General features: G+C 41.1%; 1 protein-coding gene across 2 annotated transcripts in view; it reads left to right on the forward strand.

The window, feature by feature from the left end:
- LOC110287379 (protein FAM156A/FAM156B-like) overlaps positions 1-18,384 on the forward strand; it is a 29,255-nt gene extending 10,871 nt beyond the window's left edge. The window contains exon 3 of one of the 2 annotated variants that reach the window (XM_085837561.1): positions 17,640-18,384. In XM_085837561.1, the coding sequence (XP_085693687.1) occupies positions 17,645-18,058 (414 nt within the window). In that variant the 5' untranslated portion in view covers positions 17,640-17,644 and the 3' untranslated portion in view covers positions 18,059-18,384. The remainder of the gene's footprint in view (positions 1-17,639) is intronic. The other variant, XM_021154015.2, reaches the window with a different exon arrangement.
- The last annotated feature ends 512 nt before the right edge of the window (positions 18,385-18,896 follow it).

Below are 18,896 nucleotides of genomic sequence, written 5' to 3' on the forward strand. Positions count from 1 at the left end.
TCAACACACCACTTTCACCAATGGACAGATCATGGAAACAGAAACTAAACAGGGACACAGTGAAACTAAGAGAAATTATGAATCAAATGGATCTGGCAGATATCTACAGAACATTCTATCCTAAAACAAAAGGATATACCTTCTTCTCAGCACCTCATGGTACCTTCTCCAAAATTGACCACATAATTGGTCACAAAGCAGGCCTCAACAGATATAAAAATATTGAAATGGTCCCATGCATCCTATCAGATCACCATGGACTAAGGCTGATCTTCAATAACAAAATAAATAATAGAAAGCCAACCTTCACGTGGAAACTGAACAACACTCTTCTCAATGATACCTTGGTCAAGGAAGGAATAAAGAAAGAAATTAAGGACTTTTTAGAGTTCAATGAAAATGAAGCCACAACATACCCAAACTTATGGGACGCAATGAAAGCATTTCTAAGAGGAAAACTCATAGCTCTGAGTGCCTCCAAAAGGAAACTAGAGAGAGCACACATTAGCAGCTTGACAACACACCTAAAAGCACTAGAACAAAAGGAAGCAAATTCACCCAAGAGGAGTAGACGGCAGGAAATAATCTAACTCAGGGGTGAAATCAACCAAGTGGAAACAAGAAAAACTATTCAAAGAATCAACCAATCAAGGAGCTGGTTCTTTGAGAAAATCAACAAGATAGATAAACCCTTAGCCAGACTCACTAGAGGGCACAGGGAAAGCATTCTAATTAACAAAATCAGAAATGAAAAAGGAGACATAACAACAGATCCTGAAGACATCCAAAACACCATCAGATCCTTCTACCAAAGGCTATACTCAACAAAACTGGAGAACCTGGATGAAATGGAGAAGTTCCTAGACAGATACCAGGTACCAAAGTTGAATCAAGATCAGGTTAATGATCTAAACAGCCCTATATCCCCCAAAGAAATAGAAGCAGTCATTAATAGTCTCCCAACTAAAAAAAGCCCAGGACCAGATGGGTTTAGTGCAGAGTTCTATCAGACCTTCAAAGAAGATCTAATCCCAGTTCTTCACAAACTATTCCACAAAATAGAAACAGAAGGTACTCTACCCAACTCATTCTATGAAGCCACAATTACTCTGATACCTAAACCACAAAAAGACCCAACAAAGATAGAAAACTTCAGACCAATATCCCTTATGAATATTGATGCAAAAATCCTCAATAAAGTTCTTGCTAACCGAATCCAAGAACACATCAAAACAATCATCCATCCTGACCAAGTAGGTTTCATCCCAGGGATGCAGGGATGGTTCAATATATGGAAATCCATCAACGTAATCCAGTATATAAACAAACTCAAAGACAAAAACCACATGGTCATCTCGTTAGATGCGGAAAAAGCATTTGACAAGATCCAACACTCATTCATGATAAAAGTCTTGGAAAGATCAGGAATTCAAGGCCCATACCTAAACATGATAAAAGCAATCTACAGCAAACCATTAGCCAACATCAAAGTAAATGGTCAGAAGCTTGAAGCAATCCCTCTAAAATCAGGGACTAGACAAGGCTGTCCACTTTCTCCATACCTATTCAACATTGTACTTGAAGTCCTAGCCAGAGCAATTCGACAACAAAAGGATATCAAAGGGATACAAATTGGAAAAGATGAAGTCAAAATATCACTTTTTGCAGATATGATAGTATATATGAGTGATCCTAAAAATTCCACCAGAGAACTCCTAAGCCTGATAAACAGCTTCGGTGAAGTAGCTGGATATAAAATTAACTCAAACAAATCAATGGCCTTTCTCTACACAAAGAATAAACAGGCTGAGAAAGAAATTAGGGAAACAACACCCTTCTCAATAGTCACAAATAATATAAAATATCTTGGCATGACTCTAACTAAGGAAGTGAAAGATCTGTATAATAAAAACTTCAAGTCTCTGAAGAAAGAAATTATAGAAGATCTCAGAAGATGGAAAGATCTCCCATGCTCATGGATTGGCAGGATCAACATTGTAAAAATGGCTATCTTGCCAAAAGCAATCTACAGATTCAATGCAATCCCCATCAAAATTCCAAATCAATTCTTCAACGAATTAGAAAGTGCAATCTGCAAATTCATCTGGAATAACAAAAATCCTAGGATAGCAAAAACTCTTCTCAAGGATAAAAGAACCTCTGGTGGAATCACCATGCCGGACCTAAAGCTCTACTACAGAGCAATTGTGATAAAAACTGCATGGTACTGGTATAGTGACAGACAAATAGACCAATGGAATAGAATTGAAGACCCAGAAATGAACCCACACACCTACGGTCACTTGATATTCGACAAGGGAGCTAAAAACATCCAGTGGAAGAAAGACAGCATTTTCAACAAATGGTGCTGGCACAACTGGTTGTTAACATGTAGAAGAATGCGAATCGATCCATTCCTATCTCCTTGTACTAAGGTCAAGTCTATGTGGATCAAGGAACTTCACATAAAACCAGAGACACTGAAACTTATAGAGGAGAAAGTGGGGAAAAGCCTTGAAGATATGGGCACAGGGGAAAAATTCCTGAATAGAACAGTAATGGCTTGTGCTGTAAGATCGAGAATTGACAAGTGGGACCTCATGAAACTACAAAGCTTCTGCAAGGCTAAAGACACCATCAATAAGACAAAAAAACCACCAACAGATTGGGAAAGGATCTTCACCTATCGTAAATCAGATAAGGGACTAATATCCAATATATATAAAGAACTCAAGAAGGTGGACTCCAGAAAGTCAAATAACCCCATTAAAAAATGGGGCTCAGAACTGAACAAAGAATTCTCACCTGAGGAATACCGAATGGCAGAGAAACACCTGAAAAAATGTTCAACATCCTTAATCATCAGGGAAATGCAAATCAAAACAACCCTGAGATTCCACCTCACACCAGTCAGAATGGCTAAGATCAAAAATTCAGGTGACAGCAGATGCTGGCGAGGATGTGGAGAAAGAGGAACACTCCTCCATTGTTGGTGGGATTGCAAGCTTGTACAACCACTCTGGAAATCAGTCTGGCGATTCCTCAGAAAATTGGACATAGTACTACCGGAGGATCCAGCAATACCTCTCCTGGGCATATATCCAGAAGATGTCCCAACCGGTAAAAAGGACACATGCTCCACTATGTTCATAGCAGCCCTATTTATAATAGCCAGAAGCTGGAAAGAACCCAGATGTCCCTCAACAGAGGAATGGATACAGAAATTATGGTACATTTACACAATGGAGTACTACTCAGCTATTAAAAAGAATGAATTTCTGAAATTCCTAGCCAAATGGATGGACCTGGAGGGCATCATCTTGAGTGAAGTAACACAATCACAAAAGAACTCACACAATATGTATTCATTGATAAGTGGATATTAGCCCAAAACTTAGGATACCCAAGATATAAGAACAATTTGATAAACGCATGAAACTCAAGAAGAATGAAGACCAAAGTGTGGACACTGTGCACCTTCTTAGAATTGGGAACAAAACACCCAGGGAAGGAGTTACAGAGACAAAGTTCGTAGCTGTGATGAAAGGATGGACCCTTTAGAGACTGCTGTATCCAGGGATCCGTCCCATAATCAGCTTCTAAACGCTGACACCATTGCATACACTAGCAAGATTTTGCTGAAAGGACCCAAATATAGCTGTCTCTTGTGAGACGATGCCGGGCCCTAGCAAACACAGGAGTGGATGTTCACAGTCAGCTATTGGATGTATCACAGGGCTCCCAATGGAGAAGCTAGAGAAAGTACCCAAGGAGCTAAAGGAATCTGCAACCCTATTGTTGGAACAACATGATGTACTAACCAGAACCCTGGAGCTCTTGTCTCTAGCTGCATATGTATCGAAAGATGGCCTAGTCGGCCATCATTGGAAAGAGAGGCCCATTGGACTTGCAAAGTTTATATGCCCCAATATAGGGGAATGCCAGGGCCAAAAGAATGGGAATGGGTGGGTAGGGAAGTGGGGGGCGCTATGGGGGACTTTTGGGATAGCATTGGAAATGTAATTGAGGAAAATATGTAATAAAAATATTAAAAATCAAAAAAAAATTTCTGACTTTGAACCCTTCCTTCTTCCACCTAAGCAGTTTTCTAAAAAACTGCGGCACACCGCCTGTCTCCGTATCTAGTTCCGATTAACGAACTACTGACCCCAAGCAGAAACAGTGTTGGGTCAGCACTGATTCAAACTTGATTCGTATCCTACTGCATCCTCAGCAACACTTTACAAAACTGAAATTTTTTAGGCTAGCGCTAGCATGTGTACCTGTCCTTTGCTCCGATGCTCCTCCAATACGAAGATCCTTTCCTTTCTTGTGGAGCTCCACACAGCAGTCGTTTCTCTTAGCATCCCTCTGCCATTCTTCAGGGCCAGTTCTGGGGCCAACTGTTGCGGCCTGCCCACAGTCCACAACACGAACGGTTCAACTGAGAATGGCAGTTCGCTGAAAAGAGAGGAATCTAGAAGGGGCGGAAGAAAGAATGGAGCTAAGACAAATCCTGATCAAAGCTCAATTTTACTATTTCCAGACACTCAGTTATAAAGGAAGGGGGAGGGAACCCAATATCCCACCAAGTAACTCAGGGTCCAGTATCAGGACGAACACGTGTGTGCCTCCAGGCAGCAAAGGCAGGGTCCAGCAGTGGGCGTGGCAGGACGAATGAGCACATAGCTCCACCTTTGAGCAAGCAGGTTCCAGGCTGGGGGAAGGGAGGCCACAACAGATGACACAAGTTTCACCTGCAATTGGGAAGGAAGGGAATGTCTACTAAAGCTAAAAAAAGGTTCACTACCCCTCCTCACTTTGAAGTAGATGAACAATAACAAAGTGCAGAAATCTACAAGGTAGGAGACAGGTGTCACATTCACAAATGTGAACAATAAAGCACATAGGGCTTCAAGACTTGATCTTTCCAAGACTTTTATATGAATGGGTGTTGGATCTTGTGGAATGCTTTTTCTGCATGTAACTCGATGATCATGTGTTTTTTGTCTTTGAGTTTGTTTATATAATGGATTACATTGATGGATTTCTGTATATTAAACCATCCCTGCATCCATGGAATGAAACCTACTTGGTCAGGATGGATGAATGCTTTAATGTGTTCTTGGATTCGGTTAGCGAGAATTTTATTGAGGATTTTTGCATCAATATTCATAAGGGAAATTGGTCTGAAGTTCTCTATCTTTGTTGGATCTTTCTGTGATTCAGGTATCAGAGTAATTGTGGCTTCATAAAATGAGTTGGGTAGTGTTCCTTCTACTTCTATTTTGTGGAATAGTTTGTGCAGAACTGGAATTAGATCTTATTTGAAGGTCTCATAGAACTCTGCACTAAACCCATCTGGTCCTGGGCTTTTTTTTGGCTGGGAGACTATTAATGACTGCTTCTATTTCTTTAGTGGATATGGGACTATTTAGATCGTTCACTTGATCCTGATTTAACTTTGGTTCCTGGTATCTGTCTAGAAATTTGTCCATTTCTTCCAGTTTTTCCAGTTTTGTTGATTTTACACTTTTGTAGAAGGATCTGATGGTGTTTTGGATTTCTTCAGGATCTGTTGTTATGTCTCCCTTTTCATTTCTGATTTTGTTAATTAGGATGTTGTCCCTGTGCCCTCTAGTGGGTCTAGCTAAGTGTTTATCCATATTGTTGATTTTCTCAAAGAACCAACTCCTGGTTTGGTTAATTTTTTGAATAGTTCTTTTTGTTTCCACTTGTTTGATTTCACCACTGAGTTTGCTTATTTCCTGCCGTCTACTCCTCTTGGGTGAATTTTCTTCCTTTTTTCTAGAGCTTTTAGATGTGCTGTCAAGCTGCTAGTGTATGCTTTCTCCAGTTTCTTTTTGGAGGCACTCAGAGCTATGAGACTCCCTTTTAGAAATGCTTTCATTGTGTCCCATAGGTTTGGGTATGTTGTGGCTTCATTTTCATTAAACTCTAAAAAGTCTTTAATTTCTTTCTTTATTCCTTCCTTGACCAAGTTATCATTGAGATAAGTGTTGTTCAGTTCCCACTTGAATGTTGGCTTTCCATTATTTATGTTCTTATTGAAGATCAGCCTTAGTCCATGGTGTTCTTATAGGTGAATCAGACAATTGCAATATTTTTTATCTGTTGAGGCCTGTTTTGTGACCAATTATATGGTCAGTTTTGGAGAAGATCCCGTGAGGTGCTGAGAAGAAGGTATACCCTTTTGTTTTAGGATAAAATGTTCTGTAGATATCTGTTAAGTCCATTTGTTTCATAACTTCTGTTACTTTCACTGTGTCCCTGTTTAGTTTCTGTTTCCACTATCTGTCCTTTGATGAAAGTGGTGTGTTGAAGTCTCCCACTATTATTGTGTGAGGTGCACTAAATTCTCATTAATGAATGTGGCTGCCCTTGTGTTTGTAGCATAAGTATTCAGAATTGAGAGTTCCTCTTTTAGGATTTTACCTTTGATGAGTATGAAGTGTCCCTCCTTGTCTTGATAACTTTGTGTTGGACGTTGATTTTGATTCGATATTAGAATGGCTACTCCAGCTTCTTTCTTCAGACCATTTGCTTGGAAAATTGTTTTCCAGCCTTTCACTCTGAGGTAGTGTCTGTCTTTTTCCTTGAGATGGGTTTCCTGTTAGCAGCAGAATGTTGGCTTCTGTTTGTGTAACCAGTCGGTTAGTCTATGTCTTTTTATTGGGGAATTGAGTCCGTTGATATTAAGAGATACTAAGGAAAAGTAATTGTTGCTTCCTTTTATGTTTGTTGTTAGACTTGGCATTCTGTTCTTGTGGCTGTCTTCTTTTTGGTTTGTTGAGGGATTATTTTCTTGCTTTTTCTAGGGCGTGATTTCCGTCCTTGTATTGGTTTTTTTCTGTTATTATCCTTCGAAGGGCTGGATTCATGGAAAGATAATGTGTGAATTTGGTTTTGTCATGGAATACTTTCATTTCTCCATCTATGCTAATTGAGAGTTTCGCCGGGTATAGTAGCCTGGGTTGGAATTTGTGTTCTCTTAGTGTCTGTATAACATCTGTCCAGGCTCTTCTGGCTTTCATAGTCTTTGGTGAAAAGTCTGGTGTAATTCTGATAGGCCTGCCTTTATATGTTACTCGACCTTTCTCCCTTACTGCTTTTAATATTCTATCTTTATTTAGTGCATTTGTTGTTCTGATTATTATGTGTTGGGAGGAATTTCTTTTCTGGTCCAGTCTATTTGGAGTTCTGTATGCTTCTTGTATGTTCATGGGCATGTCATTCTTTAGGTTTGGGAAGTTTTCTTCTATAATTTTGTTGAAGATATTTGCTGGACCTTTAAGTTGAAAATTTTCATTCTCATCAACTCCTATTATCCGTAGGTTTTGTTTTCTTATTGTGTCCTGTATTTCCTGGATGTTTTGAGTTAGGTTCCTTTTGCGTTTTGTATTTTCTTTTATTGTTGTGCCGATGTTCTCTATGGAATCTTCTGCACCTGAGATTCTCTCTTCCATCTCTTGTATTCTGTTGCTGATGCTCGCATCTATGATTCCAGATTTCTTTCCTGTGGTTGCTATCTCCAGCGTTGCCTCACTTTGCGTTTTCTTTATTGTGTCTACTTCCCTTTTTAGGTCTAGTATGGTTTTGTTCATTTCTATCACCTGTTTGGATGTGTTTTCCTGTTTTTCTTTAGGGACTTGTAACTCTTTAGCAGTGTTCTCCTGTATTTCTTTAAGTGAGTTATTAAGTCCTTTTCAATGTCTTCTACTATCATCATGAGATATGGTTTTAAATTTGGATCTAGCTCTTTGGGTGTCTTGGGTGCCCAGAATTGGCTGAGTTGGGAGTGCTGGGTTTTGATGATGGTGAGTGGTCTTGGTTTCTCTTAGTAAGATTCTTACATGTGCCTTTCACCACCTGGTAATCTCTGAAGCTAGCTGCTATAGTTGTCTCTGGTGGGTGCTTGTTCCTCTTGTCATTCTGTTATTCTCTACCAGCAAACCTGGGGCACTAGCTCTCTCCTAAGTTTCAGTGGTCAGAGCATGCTTTGCAGGCAAACTCTCCTCTTTCAGGGAAGGTGCACAGATATCTGGCATTCGGACATTCCTCCTGGCAGAAGATGAAGGCCCGAGACAGGACCTGTCCCAGAAGCTGTTAGCTTCTGTAGTCCACACTCTCACCTGTGGAGAGTAGTCTTGGTAGAATCTTGGAAACAAGATGTCTCCTGCAGAGGCTACAGCAACTTCCTCCCAGGTGGGGCTGACACCTCTCATCTGGTAAGGAAGGTGCCCGGATGTCTGGAGCCCAAAAAGGGGTCTGCCTCTGAAGCTCTCTGGCTCACACCTGTCCCAGAAGCTGTTAGTTTCTGTAGTCCACACTCTTACCTGTTCAGACTAGTCTTAGTGGAATCTGGGAACCAAGATGTCTCCTGCAGATACTCCGGCATCTCTCTTCCAGGCTGGTCGGACACCTCTTTGAAAGTGGGATGTTTTGTGGTTGGATAGACAGCTCTGCTTTGAGGGACAGATCTGCTACAGGAGAGAAGTTAGCTCCCACACTCTATCAGGTTGTCTGCAAACAGGGTGGGTTATTCCTGGTTTCTTGAGATTTTCTTTGTACATTTGAAGCATGGCCTAAGGTATCCTGTTTGTGGAGAATGCAAGTCTTTGTAGGTGAGTTGGTGACCACAAAATTCTGTGGTGTTATGGGGAATAGCTGATTCCAGGCTTCATTTTTGTATTGTGTTTCTCTGCTCTCAAACATCCTCAAGGCTACTAAAAGCAATGCCGTTCATAGGTGTTCACTCAGAATAGTCCTCAGATTCTTGTGTAGTGGGGGTGCTTGTGTATGGGTTGCTACCTGTGCTCTCTGTGGATATTTTCATCAACAGGTAGGTCTTGGGAGTAACTAGTGGTAGTTAGTTTATTGTCAGACACAGCTGTGTCCTTTTCTGTTTGTGGCAAGTTTTCTAGTTTGACTTTCTGAGGGATTCACCTTCATCCTTTTCCCCCCTATAAATAAGTTCAGGTAAAGGGCAGAACATTCGCTGTGCAATGGTTGGATGGGAGAGGATTCATCCTGGTCTTGCCCTGATGGAGTTTCAAGGTCTGCTTCCAATGAGTCTATCCATGTTTCCCATCATATATACACCAACTTGTCCTCCTCTCCATTGTGTCCTGCTTTGCTAAGGATGTGATCTTCAGAGCCCAGATTTCCCACTTGATATCCCACAGTCAATTGATCTGAAACCAAATCCTGGTGGAAGCAGTCTCCTGAGTGTTAGCTCATACCATCTTCAAGATCTAGATTTGATGGCAGTTCTGTCCATTCCCTCTGTCACACTCATGCATGTCCTTGATCTTACTCATCCAGAATCAGTCCTGCCTAGGGAAAGGAGATTCTGAGCACATTTCTTGATCTGTCTTTGACACCCACCACAGGGTCCCAGAGAATCTCCTGATTCACTGGCTGCTCTCCTGTAGGATCTGGAGACCAAATTTGAAAGCAAAGTTTTCTGTGGGCTTCCATGTTCTTCTGCCTGGATTGTGAACCCAGTTCTCCTAAACATATATTGCCTTATCAGATGGCTTCCATGGGTTGGTTTTCACCAATCCACAAAATTTATAGATCTGCATGTGTTGTTCACATGCTGTTTCAGAGAGAAGCCTGGTCCTCCAGACAAGCCTTTCTTTGTTTATTCTGTTAGCATTTGTATTGATGTATTAATGTTAAGTACCACAGGGTAGCATTGTAAGGCTGAAGACCTCAGTCAACCATAGCCTCACAAACTCTCAGAAAATATTGTCATGATAGTAGCAAAGGTAAAGGACAAAACTTGCCTGATAATAGGTTCCACTTCCATGCAAGGGATTTCCTCAGCACTTCCTGAATGAGTGGGATAAAGTAAACAAGTCATATTTCAATGGGTAACCTTAACAGGTAAATTTAAGGGGCCTGTTACAGGAACATTTACAGATCTCTGGATAATTCTTACTGAAATCACAGGGATATGGGCTTTATTGGCCCATGCTTGTAACTTCATCCTTCTGGAGAGAGAGGCAGGCAGATTGCTGTATGTCTGTGGCCAGCCTGGACTATGGGAGGTCCTGGTGAGACCCACATACTGAGCAAGACCATGTCTCAAAGTAACTAACTAAACAACTATGAAAAAGCATCCAGGGGTGGAAACTCCATGTGAATTTCATGAATGATTGACATTTCCAAATGAAGACCTGATAAGAAGCAATTTATATAGAACCCAAGAAATAAGCTCTTATTGTGTTTTATTCGTTAACCTAAATTCTTTCTTTTGGAGGATATATGGGTGAGAGCATATTAATACCATTTTTTGTCCCTCTGTCTCCTTATGCGAACTGCTCCAGTATTCCCTCTCAAATCTTTCTTGAATTCAAGACCTCTTCTTGTTCGATTAGGGTAGATACACATACACACATGTTGCATCTACAGGAGGACACAGAGATTGATAGACACATTCTCACAACCTCTCTGAATCTGTTCCATGTTACTCCAATGTGGATAGGAATAGGGCTTACCAGGTGAGTTTGAGGAGCTCATCATGGTGTTCATCTTTGCAGAGAATTGATTGCTCCTCTCTAGGTAGCCACCAAAAGTTTGTAACTCTTTTCCCAAGTGGATAGGTGCTTCTCGCATTTCCCTCATCAACGTTGGCATGTAGAATATTGTGACCATGATGCAAGTCTTTGTTTACACTAACATAGTGTTGAGATTTCATAGGGTGCAGTTTCCATGTGTACAGGATGCTAGGTCCATGGCCTCATCCTGAACTCCTTGGCTTGTACAGACTTCCCACCTCCTTGGCTGTGGTGCCTCAATCATGGCTTACCAGTTCATTTGTAGATGCATTACTTAGATTACAGGTGAAGTAGATGCTACTGACTCTTTCTCACATTTGTTAGGCCATGTCTCCGCTAAATTCTTCCCTAAACCACACTACTCTAAGAATTCATTTCTTGGGCTTCCTCTTCCTGTCCACTAACTAATACCCAGCACAGTCAAATGGTGGACCTCAAGAGTGTCCCTACAAGGGTTGAAATCAACATCTCCCTGTTTCTTGAGGATTCAATTGCAAACTGAGGAGACACATTCCTGTGCTCTGAGCTGAGGCTATTGGTTGATGCATTCAAGTCTTTTCTTTCCACACCAGTAAGCCTCAAGTGCAATCACAGCCTCTTGTCTGAAACAAACTGTTATCCATCTCAATCCTCCATTTCACGCTCAGAAGAGAGCAGAACATTGATCAGAATAACTCAGAGATAATTGCCATAGATAGAAAGTTTCTATCTAACATATGCCATACAACTGTATGAACCTAGGTCCTTGAAAATTGCTTAATTGTCTTGGAACTTATGTCTTGAGCTTCTGAACTATAGTTATACTACCTTGTGAAAGCATTACTAAGAATACATAATTGCTAAAACTACTTTAGGTAAAAACTAGTCTCTGATGACTTAGATTCACCATAAATTCCTATTGTAAACTGGTGTCTGAAACAACTATGATTCCACACATAAAGATAATGTGTCCCTGATCTGAAGGTCCTTTTTCATTCAAACAACCAAGCAGTCCTTGCCTATAAAAACTCAAATGAACTTGAAGTCAAGGATGCTTATTTCCATTTTCCTGGGGGCAGAATATTGGCTTTGATATTCATGAATAACAAAGACTCCACATAACTTATGCAGGAATCTCAGGCATCCTGTAACACTTATACATGGTAATAGGGCTTGGGTGTATTTCAATTGTAGAGCAACTGTCTACAATGCCCAGGGCCCTGGGTTCCATGCCTAGCAACCCAGGATGAAGTCAAATTGCTGCATCAGTAAGTGATTATGGCTGTAGACCTCATGTATATTCAGGCTGTGGGATGCCACTCTTCTCACTGAAATGATCACATCCTTGAGCATCTATGGAAGTCTTTCTACTCATCAGTATGTAGTGAAGGTCTCAAGAGATCCTCTCTTTATCTTTGTGGAACTCTTTTTTATTTTCCACCAAGCTGCTTCTCATTGTGGTATGCTTTTGTAGTTGCTCAGGGTTTCCCCTGTTGTACATTACTCTGAGCAACCCTCTGTTTCATTGTTGATCATTTGTTCTCAAAAATCAAGTTTATGGGTAGGAGAAGGTAGATTATGTCTTGTTTGAATGAGCAGAATATACAACTATGTCCACAGTGGATATGGTTCTGAGAGCTGTAAATTACAGAATTATGCCTAACTGCACACACAGGTGAGAATCAATTTGAACCAAACACGGTTTCCTGTGGGATATTTCTTATCATCACCACAGTTTTACAAATCTGGATATCCTCTCTTTTGCACATGTAATATTGTAAGTTTTGAGACTATAAAGAATTCTATAAAGCATTTAATCAAGAAGAACTATTTCACAGACATTCATTTTTGCTCCCATTATACCAAGTTAAGGGAGAGATCCTAACGAATAGATTGAGAGACCGTGGAACACTAAATTCTAAATGGGCTCTCAGTTTCAGGTGCTTCCCCTGGGGCTCAGGCAACCCCCAAGGAATAAGAGGTAGAAAGCATAAGGTCCAAATTGTGTGGGGTATACCAGGAGAACAAGGCCCTCCGAATCAATGTGAACAAAGCTCATATGAGTCCAGACTGACTGATATGGCACCCTTGAGCCTGTACTAGTCTACACCAGACAGTCTGTCTAAATATTGTATCTTCTGCTTTATTGTTTTCTTGAGACTCCTGAGTACAAAGTGAACAAGTGGGTCTCTGCCTCTTGTCTTTTGCTTTTTCCATTTTGTCCTGTCCAACTTCAACGTGATGGTATAATTTTTCTTGTTTTATTTTATATTGTTATATTGAATGTTATCTTTTAATGTCCTGTTCTTTTCTAACGAGACAGAAAGGGAGTGGATCTGAATGGGAGGGGTGTATGGAGGTACTGAGAGGAGTGAGGAGTGGAGGAAAGGGAGATCATAATCAGAATATATTCTGTGAGAAAGAACATAATTTTCAATAAGATTTTTTTTAAAAAAGAAATGATTGTATTCTTAAGCACCATTTATTTTGATGCTCTTATTATTTTGATGCTCTTTTTCATATCCTTAAGTCTATTTATAACCCCACCTTAACAGTCCCCTCAGTGTGACACATCTTCTACCACCAATGTGGATTTTCCATTTGAAGCATGGAAAAGAGAGCTTATGGGCTTCAGAGCTCTTTGCACCCACAGTTGTAGTTTGTGACATTCTTGTGAGTGACTCCATACCCTCAGGATTGCCACTGTTTCTCAATGAACTTCATTCCCCTTATCTCCAGCATCTTAAATATTATAGTGTGGGTGCATGCTTGGATGTGGAGTCCATGCCTATTGCTCTCAGTTGTTACTTATGAGAGATGCAGTTGCCATGAAATTGTCCCTGCTTCTCAGGGTATTGGCACTGCTGCTAGTATTTGCAGGTGAACATAGCACAACTTGGAATTTGAATCACTTCAAAAGTGAGTCTGAGAGTTGACCAGGCAGTTGGGGAGAAGAGACAAGGGAACCTAGCTGCTTTTTTCTGTTGGAGAGTGTCTTTATAAGCATTTCCCAACATCATGGTATTGATGGTGACTACTTACAGGTACCTCTCTAGAGAGTGAGAGGCACCTACTCAGTGGAGAATAACTTCCAGGTCTCTGGTCTACACAGCTCATGTGTGGCTCATGGTGACCTGATAAAAGCCCCACTCCTGCACTGACTCTCTACTCTCCAGCTTCACCCAACAGGGAGAGATGGCAATAGGAACTAAGGCTGTACTTTAGGGAGCACTTTCTCAATGGCAGGTATTTCATTTATTCAGTGTCCTTTTAGGCAGCTTCCTCTGTATAGCAGAAAGTAGACAAGGAATTGGGCATGTTCCAGGGCATTGTTGAAAATGCCAGCTCCCATTGAGTTTACTTTGTACTGTTGTCTACAGAAATCACCATTGAGGTTAATGAATCAACATGCTCTGATGTCCCCTTCAGTTGAAGGTAGTGTTTTCTCTTAGGAGAGCAGAGCAGGAGAAGGCAGGTTGCCTTGGTGAATGATGGGTATGCACTTTTTAAAAATACAAACTTTTTGCGATTAAAATTACATCATTTCATCTTCCCTTGCTTCCCCCCCACACACACCTCCTGCTTATTCCTCCTTAATGCCTTTAAAATTCATTGCCTCTTTTGACATTAACCTTTATCATATTCCCATATGTATACGTAATCCTAAAAGCATACATATAACCAGTTCAGTCTGTATAAAGTTGCTTTCAGGAATATTTTTCAAGGCAGAGCATTTGTTATTGGAGGGTTGAGCACTACACTTACCTGTGGGTACATAGAAAAATACCTAGAATGTAGTTGGGGGATTTTGCTGGTTTACAATAAAATGTCAGTTGCAGTATCTCCTGTAATATTCATGACTTCACCAGGCTGTGGGTACTTGGCTAGCTTCCCAGTACCAGGCATGGTTTCTTCCTTTTGGGCAGGGCTTAAGTTTACTCTGAAGTGGTTGACTACTGCCAACTGTGTGTGTCAGTTCTGTAACTTTCAGGTTATATTGCCAGGGCCTACAGTTTTGTTGTTGTTATTTTTGCTGTGTTTCTGCTTCATCTTGCTGTCTGAAGCATGACATTTTCTCTACATAACAATGACTGTCTTCTAACTCAATCTGTAGAGCAGGTAGCCTTGCACACACAGAAATCAATGTGCCTGTGCTTTCAGAGTGCTAGGATCAAAGGTGTGTGCCACCAGCACCTGACCCCGCTGCACGCTCTTTTAAATGGCATGTCCAGGGCCAATCTCTCTGATAAGGTCCTACCAGGTAGTTGAAGACAAGGTGGCATTGGGATCAAAGGGTATCTGGAGGAATAGTAGGCATGAGAGGAATTAGTGCCGGAGAGGTAGGAGAGATTCAGAGTCTGTGGGAGAGCATCTAAAGATGCAGGGCAGCTGGAGAAATACCCAAAATGTTGGGAAGACAGTTAAGTGTAAAAACAGTTGCAACTGGATGGCAAATAGTGTTGGATATGGGAAAATCTGGACATTTTGGTCACTGTGTGTGGAGATCTTCTGCTTTGCTAGATTTGGGGAGTTGCAGGTGTTAGGGAAATACTTTTTAAGATCTGTGATGCTTTGTATATGCTTGGGCCAGGAAATAGCACTATTGAGAGGTGTGGCCTTGTTGGAGTAGGCGTGCCACTTGGGTGTTGGTTTTGATATGCTAGTCCTAGCTTCCTGGGAGTATTCTGCTAGCAGCCTTCAGAGGAATATGTAGAACTTTCAGCTCCTCCTCCACCATGAGTGCCTGGTTGCTGCCTTGCTCCCATCTTGATGATGCTTGTGCCTTATGCACCACTTTTACTACTTTATTATCCCTCCTCCACTCTTTCTAGGGTTCTTTCTACAGCCCCTGTATTCCTTTAACCTTCTGCCCCTTTTTATTGGCTTTAGCTTACTTTTCCTTTTTATGGCATTCATGTATGAGAGGAAACACATGATATTTGCTTTTCCAGTTCTGGTTCTTATCACCCAAAATCCAACCTCTTTCCTCAAACAATGTAGTTTTTCCCTTCCTTTCCATCATGGAAAATTCCCTCTTGTAAGCACACCACATTTCTGTCAATTAGTCCATTGACTGGCACCTGAGCTGAATCCATTACTTGGATTCTATTGCTAGTGTGGATATTTAGGTATCATTGCAGCAAGGTAGTGTTGACTCCTTTGCATTATAGTGATGAATGTTCTTGTTGGACTCTGTGGGAGTTCTATTTTGAATATTTGACCATCTTAATGATCTCCATAACTATCTCCTTAATGGTGAGGCCATGGTGCCATAGGCCTTTAATCCTAGCACTCAGGAGGCAAATGTAGGCAGCTTTCTGAGTTTAAGGAGAGAGAGAGAGAGAGAGAGAGAGAGAGAGAGAGAGAGAGAGAGAGAGAGAGAGAGAGAGAGAGGAGAGGAGAGGAGAGGAGAGGAGAGGAGAGGAGAGGAGAGGAGAGGAGAGGAGAGGAGAGGAGAGGAGAGGAGAGGAGAGGAGAGGAGAGGAGAGGAGAGGAGAGGAGAGGAGGAGAGGAGAGGAGAGGAGAGGAGAGGAGAGGAGAGGAGAGGAGAGGAGAGGAGAGGAGAGGAGAGGAGAGGAGAGGAGAAAGAGAAGAGAAGAGAAGAGAAGAGAAGAGAAGAGAAGAGAAGAGAAGAGAAGAGAAGAGAAGAGAAAAGAGAAGAGAAGAGAAGAAGAGGAGATTTTCAGAACAGCCAGGGCTACACAGAGAAACTGTCTCAAACCAAACCAAAACCAAACAAACAAAAAATTATCTCCATAATGGTCAGAGTGATTTACATTTCCTTCTGTGAAGCCTTCTTAACTCATCCAACCAAATGCTCTATGTGGTCTTTGCTTTTGTGTTTTCTCACCTGGGGAGTGGGAGGTAGCATAAGCACATTTGACTTCAAATATTTCTGTGCTAGTCTAGTTATTTCCTTAGTTTCAAAGGGAAAGTCCCATCATTCCCAATAAACTCCTTCAATGCACAGCCCTCATTCGAACCATACCAGGTAAAAGTAGGTCTTATTGAAGGTAGCAAATGTTTTCGAGAGGTCAAGGATCTTGCCAGGAGCCAAATTTCCCTCTGATAAAACACTCTCAGCTTTTCCTCTTGGAGCCTGAAGCATGAACAGGATCCATAAATGCATGTGTGTATTTGTGTATACGTATCACTACCTGCTACTTATAAATACATAAATTCTAATAGTGTATGCATCAGTTGAATTACCCCTGTATCTATCCATCTGTCCCTAGAGATTTTATAGCTACTATCTTCAGGAAAGGCCTTGAAAGATAGTCTATGCCTTTGTGTTGTTATTGTCACTGTGGCATTCTGTGCTCTCCAGGGTCTGACCCATGCCATATAAGATGGGAAGACATAGGTCATCATTGGCCAACCTCGATCTGTGCCCAGTGACATTCTCCTTGTGCTCATTTTGCTCCTCTCTGGTATTTCACTTGTCTCAGTAAAGAGTGGGAGTTAACAAAGCACAGAAAAACCTATGGGTCACAAAGAGCGCAGAGAGCACACAGCCTCCAAGTAAGGACTTAAAGGAAGCAGAGGCAGGCAGATTTCTGAGTTTGAAGCCAGCCTAGTCTACAGAGTGAGTTCTATGACAGCCAGGGCTACACAGAGAAACCCTGTCTCAAAAAAAAAAAAAAAAGAGGCTGTTTGTTTCAAAAGACACCAGTATCTGAACGCTAAGAAATAGTGATCTGTGAGCTCCACTTGCAGTAATTCTTTCTTCAGATTTCTTATGGCACACATACTCAAAACTACAGGCATATCCTTGCTAAAACATATATTCCAAATACAAATTGCACATGCAAACTTTGCTTGTTGGCGAGTAGGTACCACAAACAAAGCAAAGCCATGTAAAACACACACACAAGAAAACACAACACAAGAAAACAAAACAAAATAAAAAACAGCTGCAGGAAGCTGTTTCAAATGAAATTTTCCATCTCTCAAACCATGAGAAGCTTCTTCCAAAATGTGTATTTGTGTGTCCATAGGTGTTCCAAGAGTGTGTACAACATGAGCTCTTTTCAACAGACCCTTTGTGTTTCTAACGTGTTTTTTTTTCCTTAGAGAAGATGGATGAAAAGCAACACCAAAAGAGTTCAAAGTCACCTGAAAGGAAACTAAAGACAGTTGAATTCAAGAAAAAGAAACGTGTTAGGTTTCTGTTACCCCATAAAGCTGACAAGGAAAAGAAGCACTCTTCCTTACAAGATACAGATGAGTCAAAGTTCAGATGTGAATGTCACCACTGCCAGATGTGTGGGGGGAACACATCTGGGGTCTCCGTGGGACCTAGGACTGAAGCAGTCTCTCCATCATCCTCCTGGGAAATGCTAACACTAGACCTCAGTAACTTGACACTCAACGCTCATACCACCCAGCCCCATCTTGTACAAGACACCATATCAAAAGGAGAGAACAAAATGCAGTGGGCAAGGAAAAACAAGAGGATGTTTCAAAAGGTTCTCTATGAATGGACAGAATAACTATGACACTGTCATCGTCATGAGAAGGAAGATCCAAACCTACAGGATCATGAGTATTAACATCTTTTGGGTAGCAAGATCAGGAGGAGTAATGTCCAACCTGTTGATAATAGTACAGCTAGATCATGATTCTAATCTATTCCAAATATATAGCCGTCTTTTCCTTGGTAGTTTAGGCATTTTCCCTTAGGCTTTCTGGGAAGAGATGGTCCTCAGCAAGGACGACCAGATTGCTGTTTTTCTATACTCCCCATGTCAGTGTTCCCATGGGATTTGCTACCAATTTTCCCTCCGTGGGTTTGATGGTTTTCCTCCTTTACATTGTTGCCAATAAAGTTAGAACATCTATGTAAGGTTTCTGGCTGGCTGTTTTCAAACTGCTTCCATTTCATTTTATCACCTTGTACCTAGAGGGAGCACAAGGCCTGACAGAGTGTGTGTGTGTGTGTGTGTGTGTGTGTGTGTGTGTGTGTGTGTGTGTGTGTGTTTGTCTGTGTTTGGTATGTCTGTGTTGATGTGTGTGTGTGAAATTTTTGTTTCAAGACCATTATAGATGCGGAATCTGAACATACAGAGCATTCTTCACCTAGTTAAATCCCCTGATAATTTATCTTCCATTATACAACAACAATACATCAAAAGCCGGGCATCAACCCTGTTTTAATGAGTGTTTAGAGCTTTCTGTCCCTTTATCCTATGTGCACAACCATGTGTCACATCTGTTCCATTGTGAAACTCTGACTCTAGCTAGTTTTATGATGACTCCTGCTAGCATGCTTAAAACTGTTACAGACACATCCTTGTTTAGTCTTTCCATAATATTTTAATTTCAAGAATG

The sequence above is a fragment of the Mus caroli genome, unplaced genomic scaffold (genome assembly GCF_978045245.1).
Source record: "Mus caroli unplaced genomic scaffold, Mus_caroli_1 scaffold_5, whole genome shotgun sequence".
NCBI classification, from domain to species: domain Eukaryota; kingdom Metazoa; phylum Chordata; class Mammalia; order Rodentia; family Muridae; genus Mus; species Mus caroli.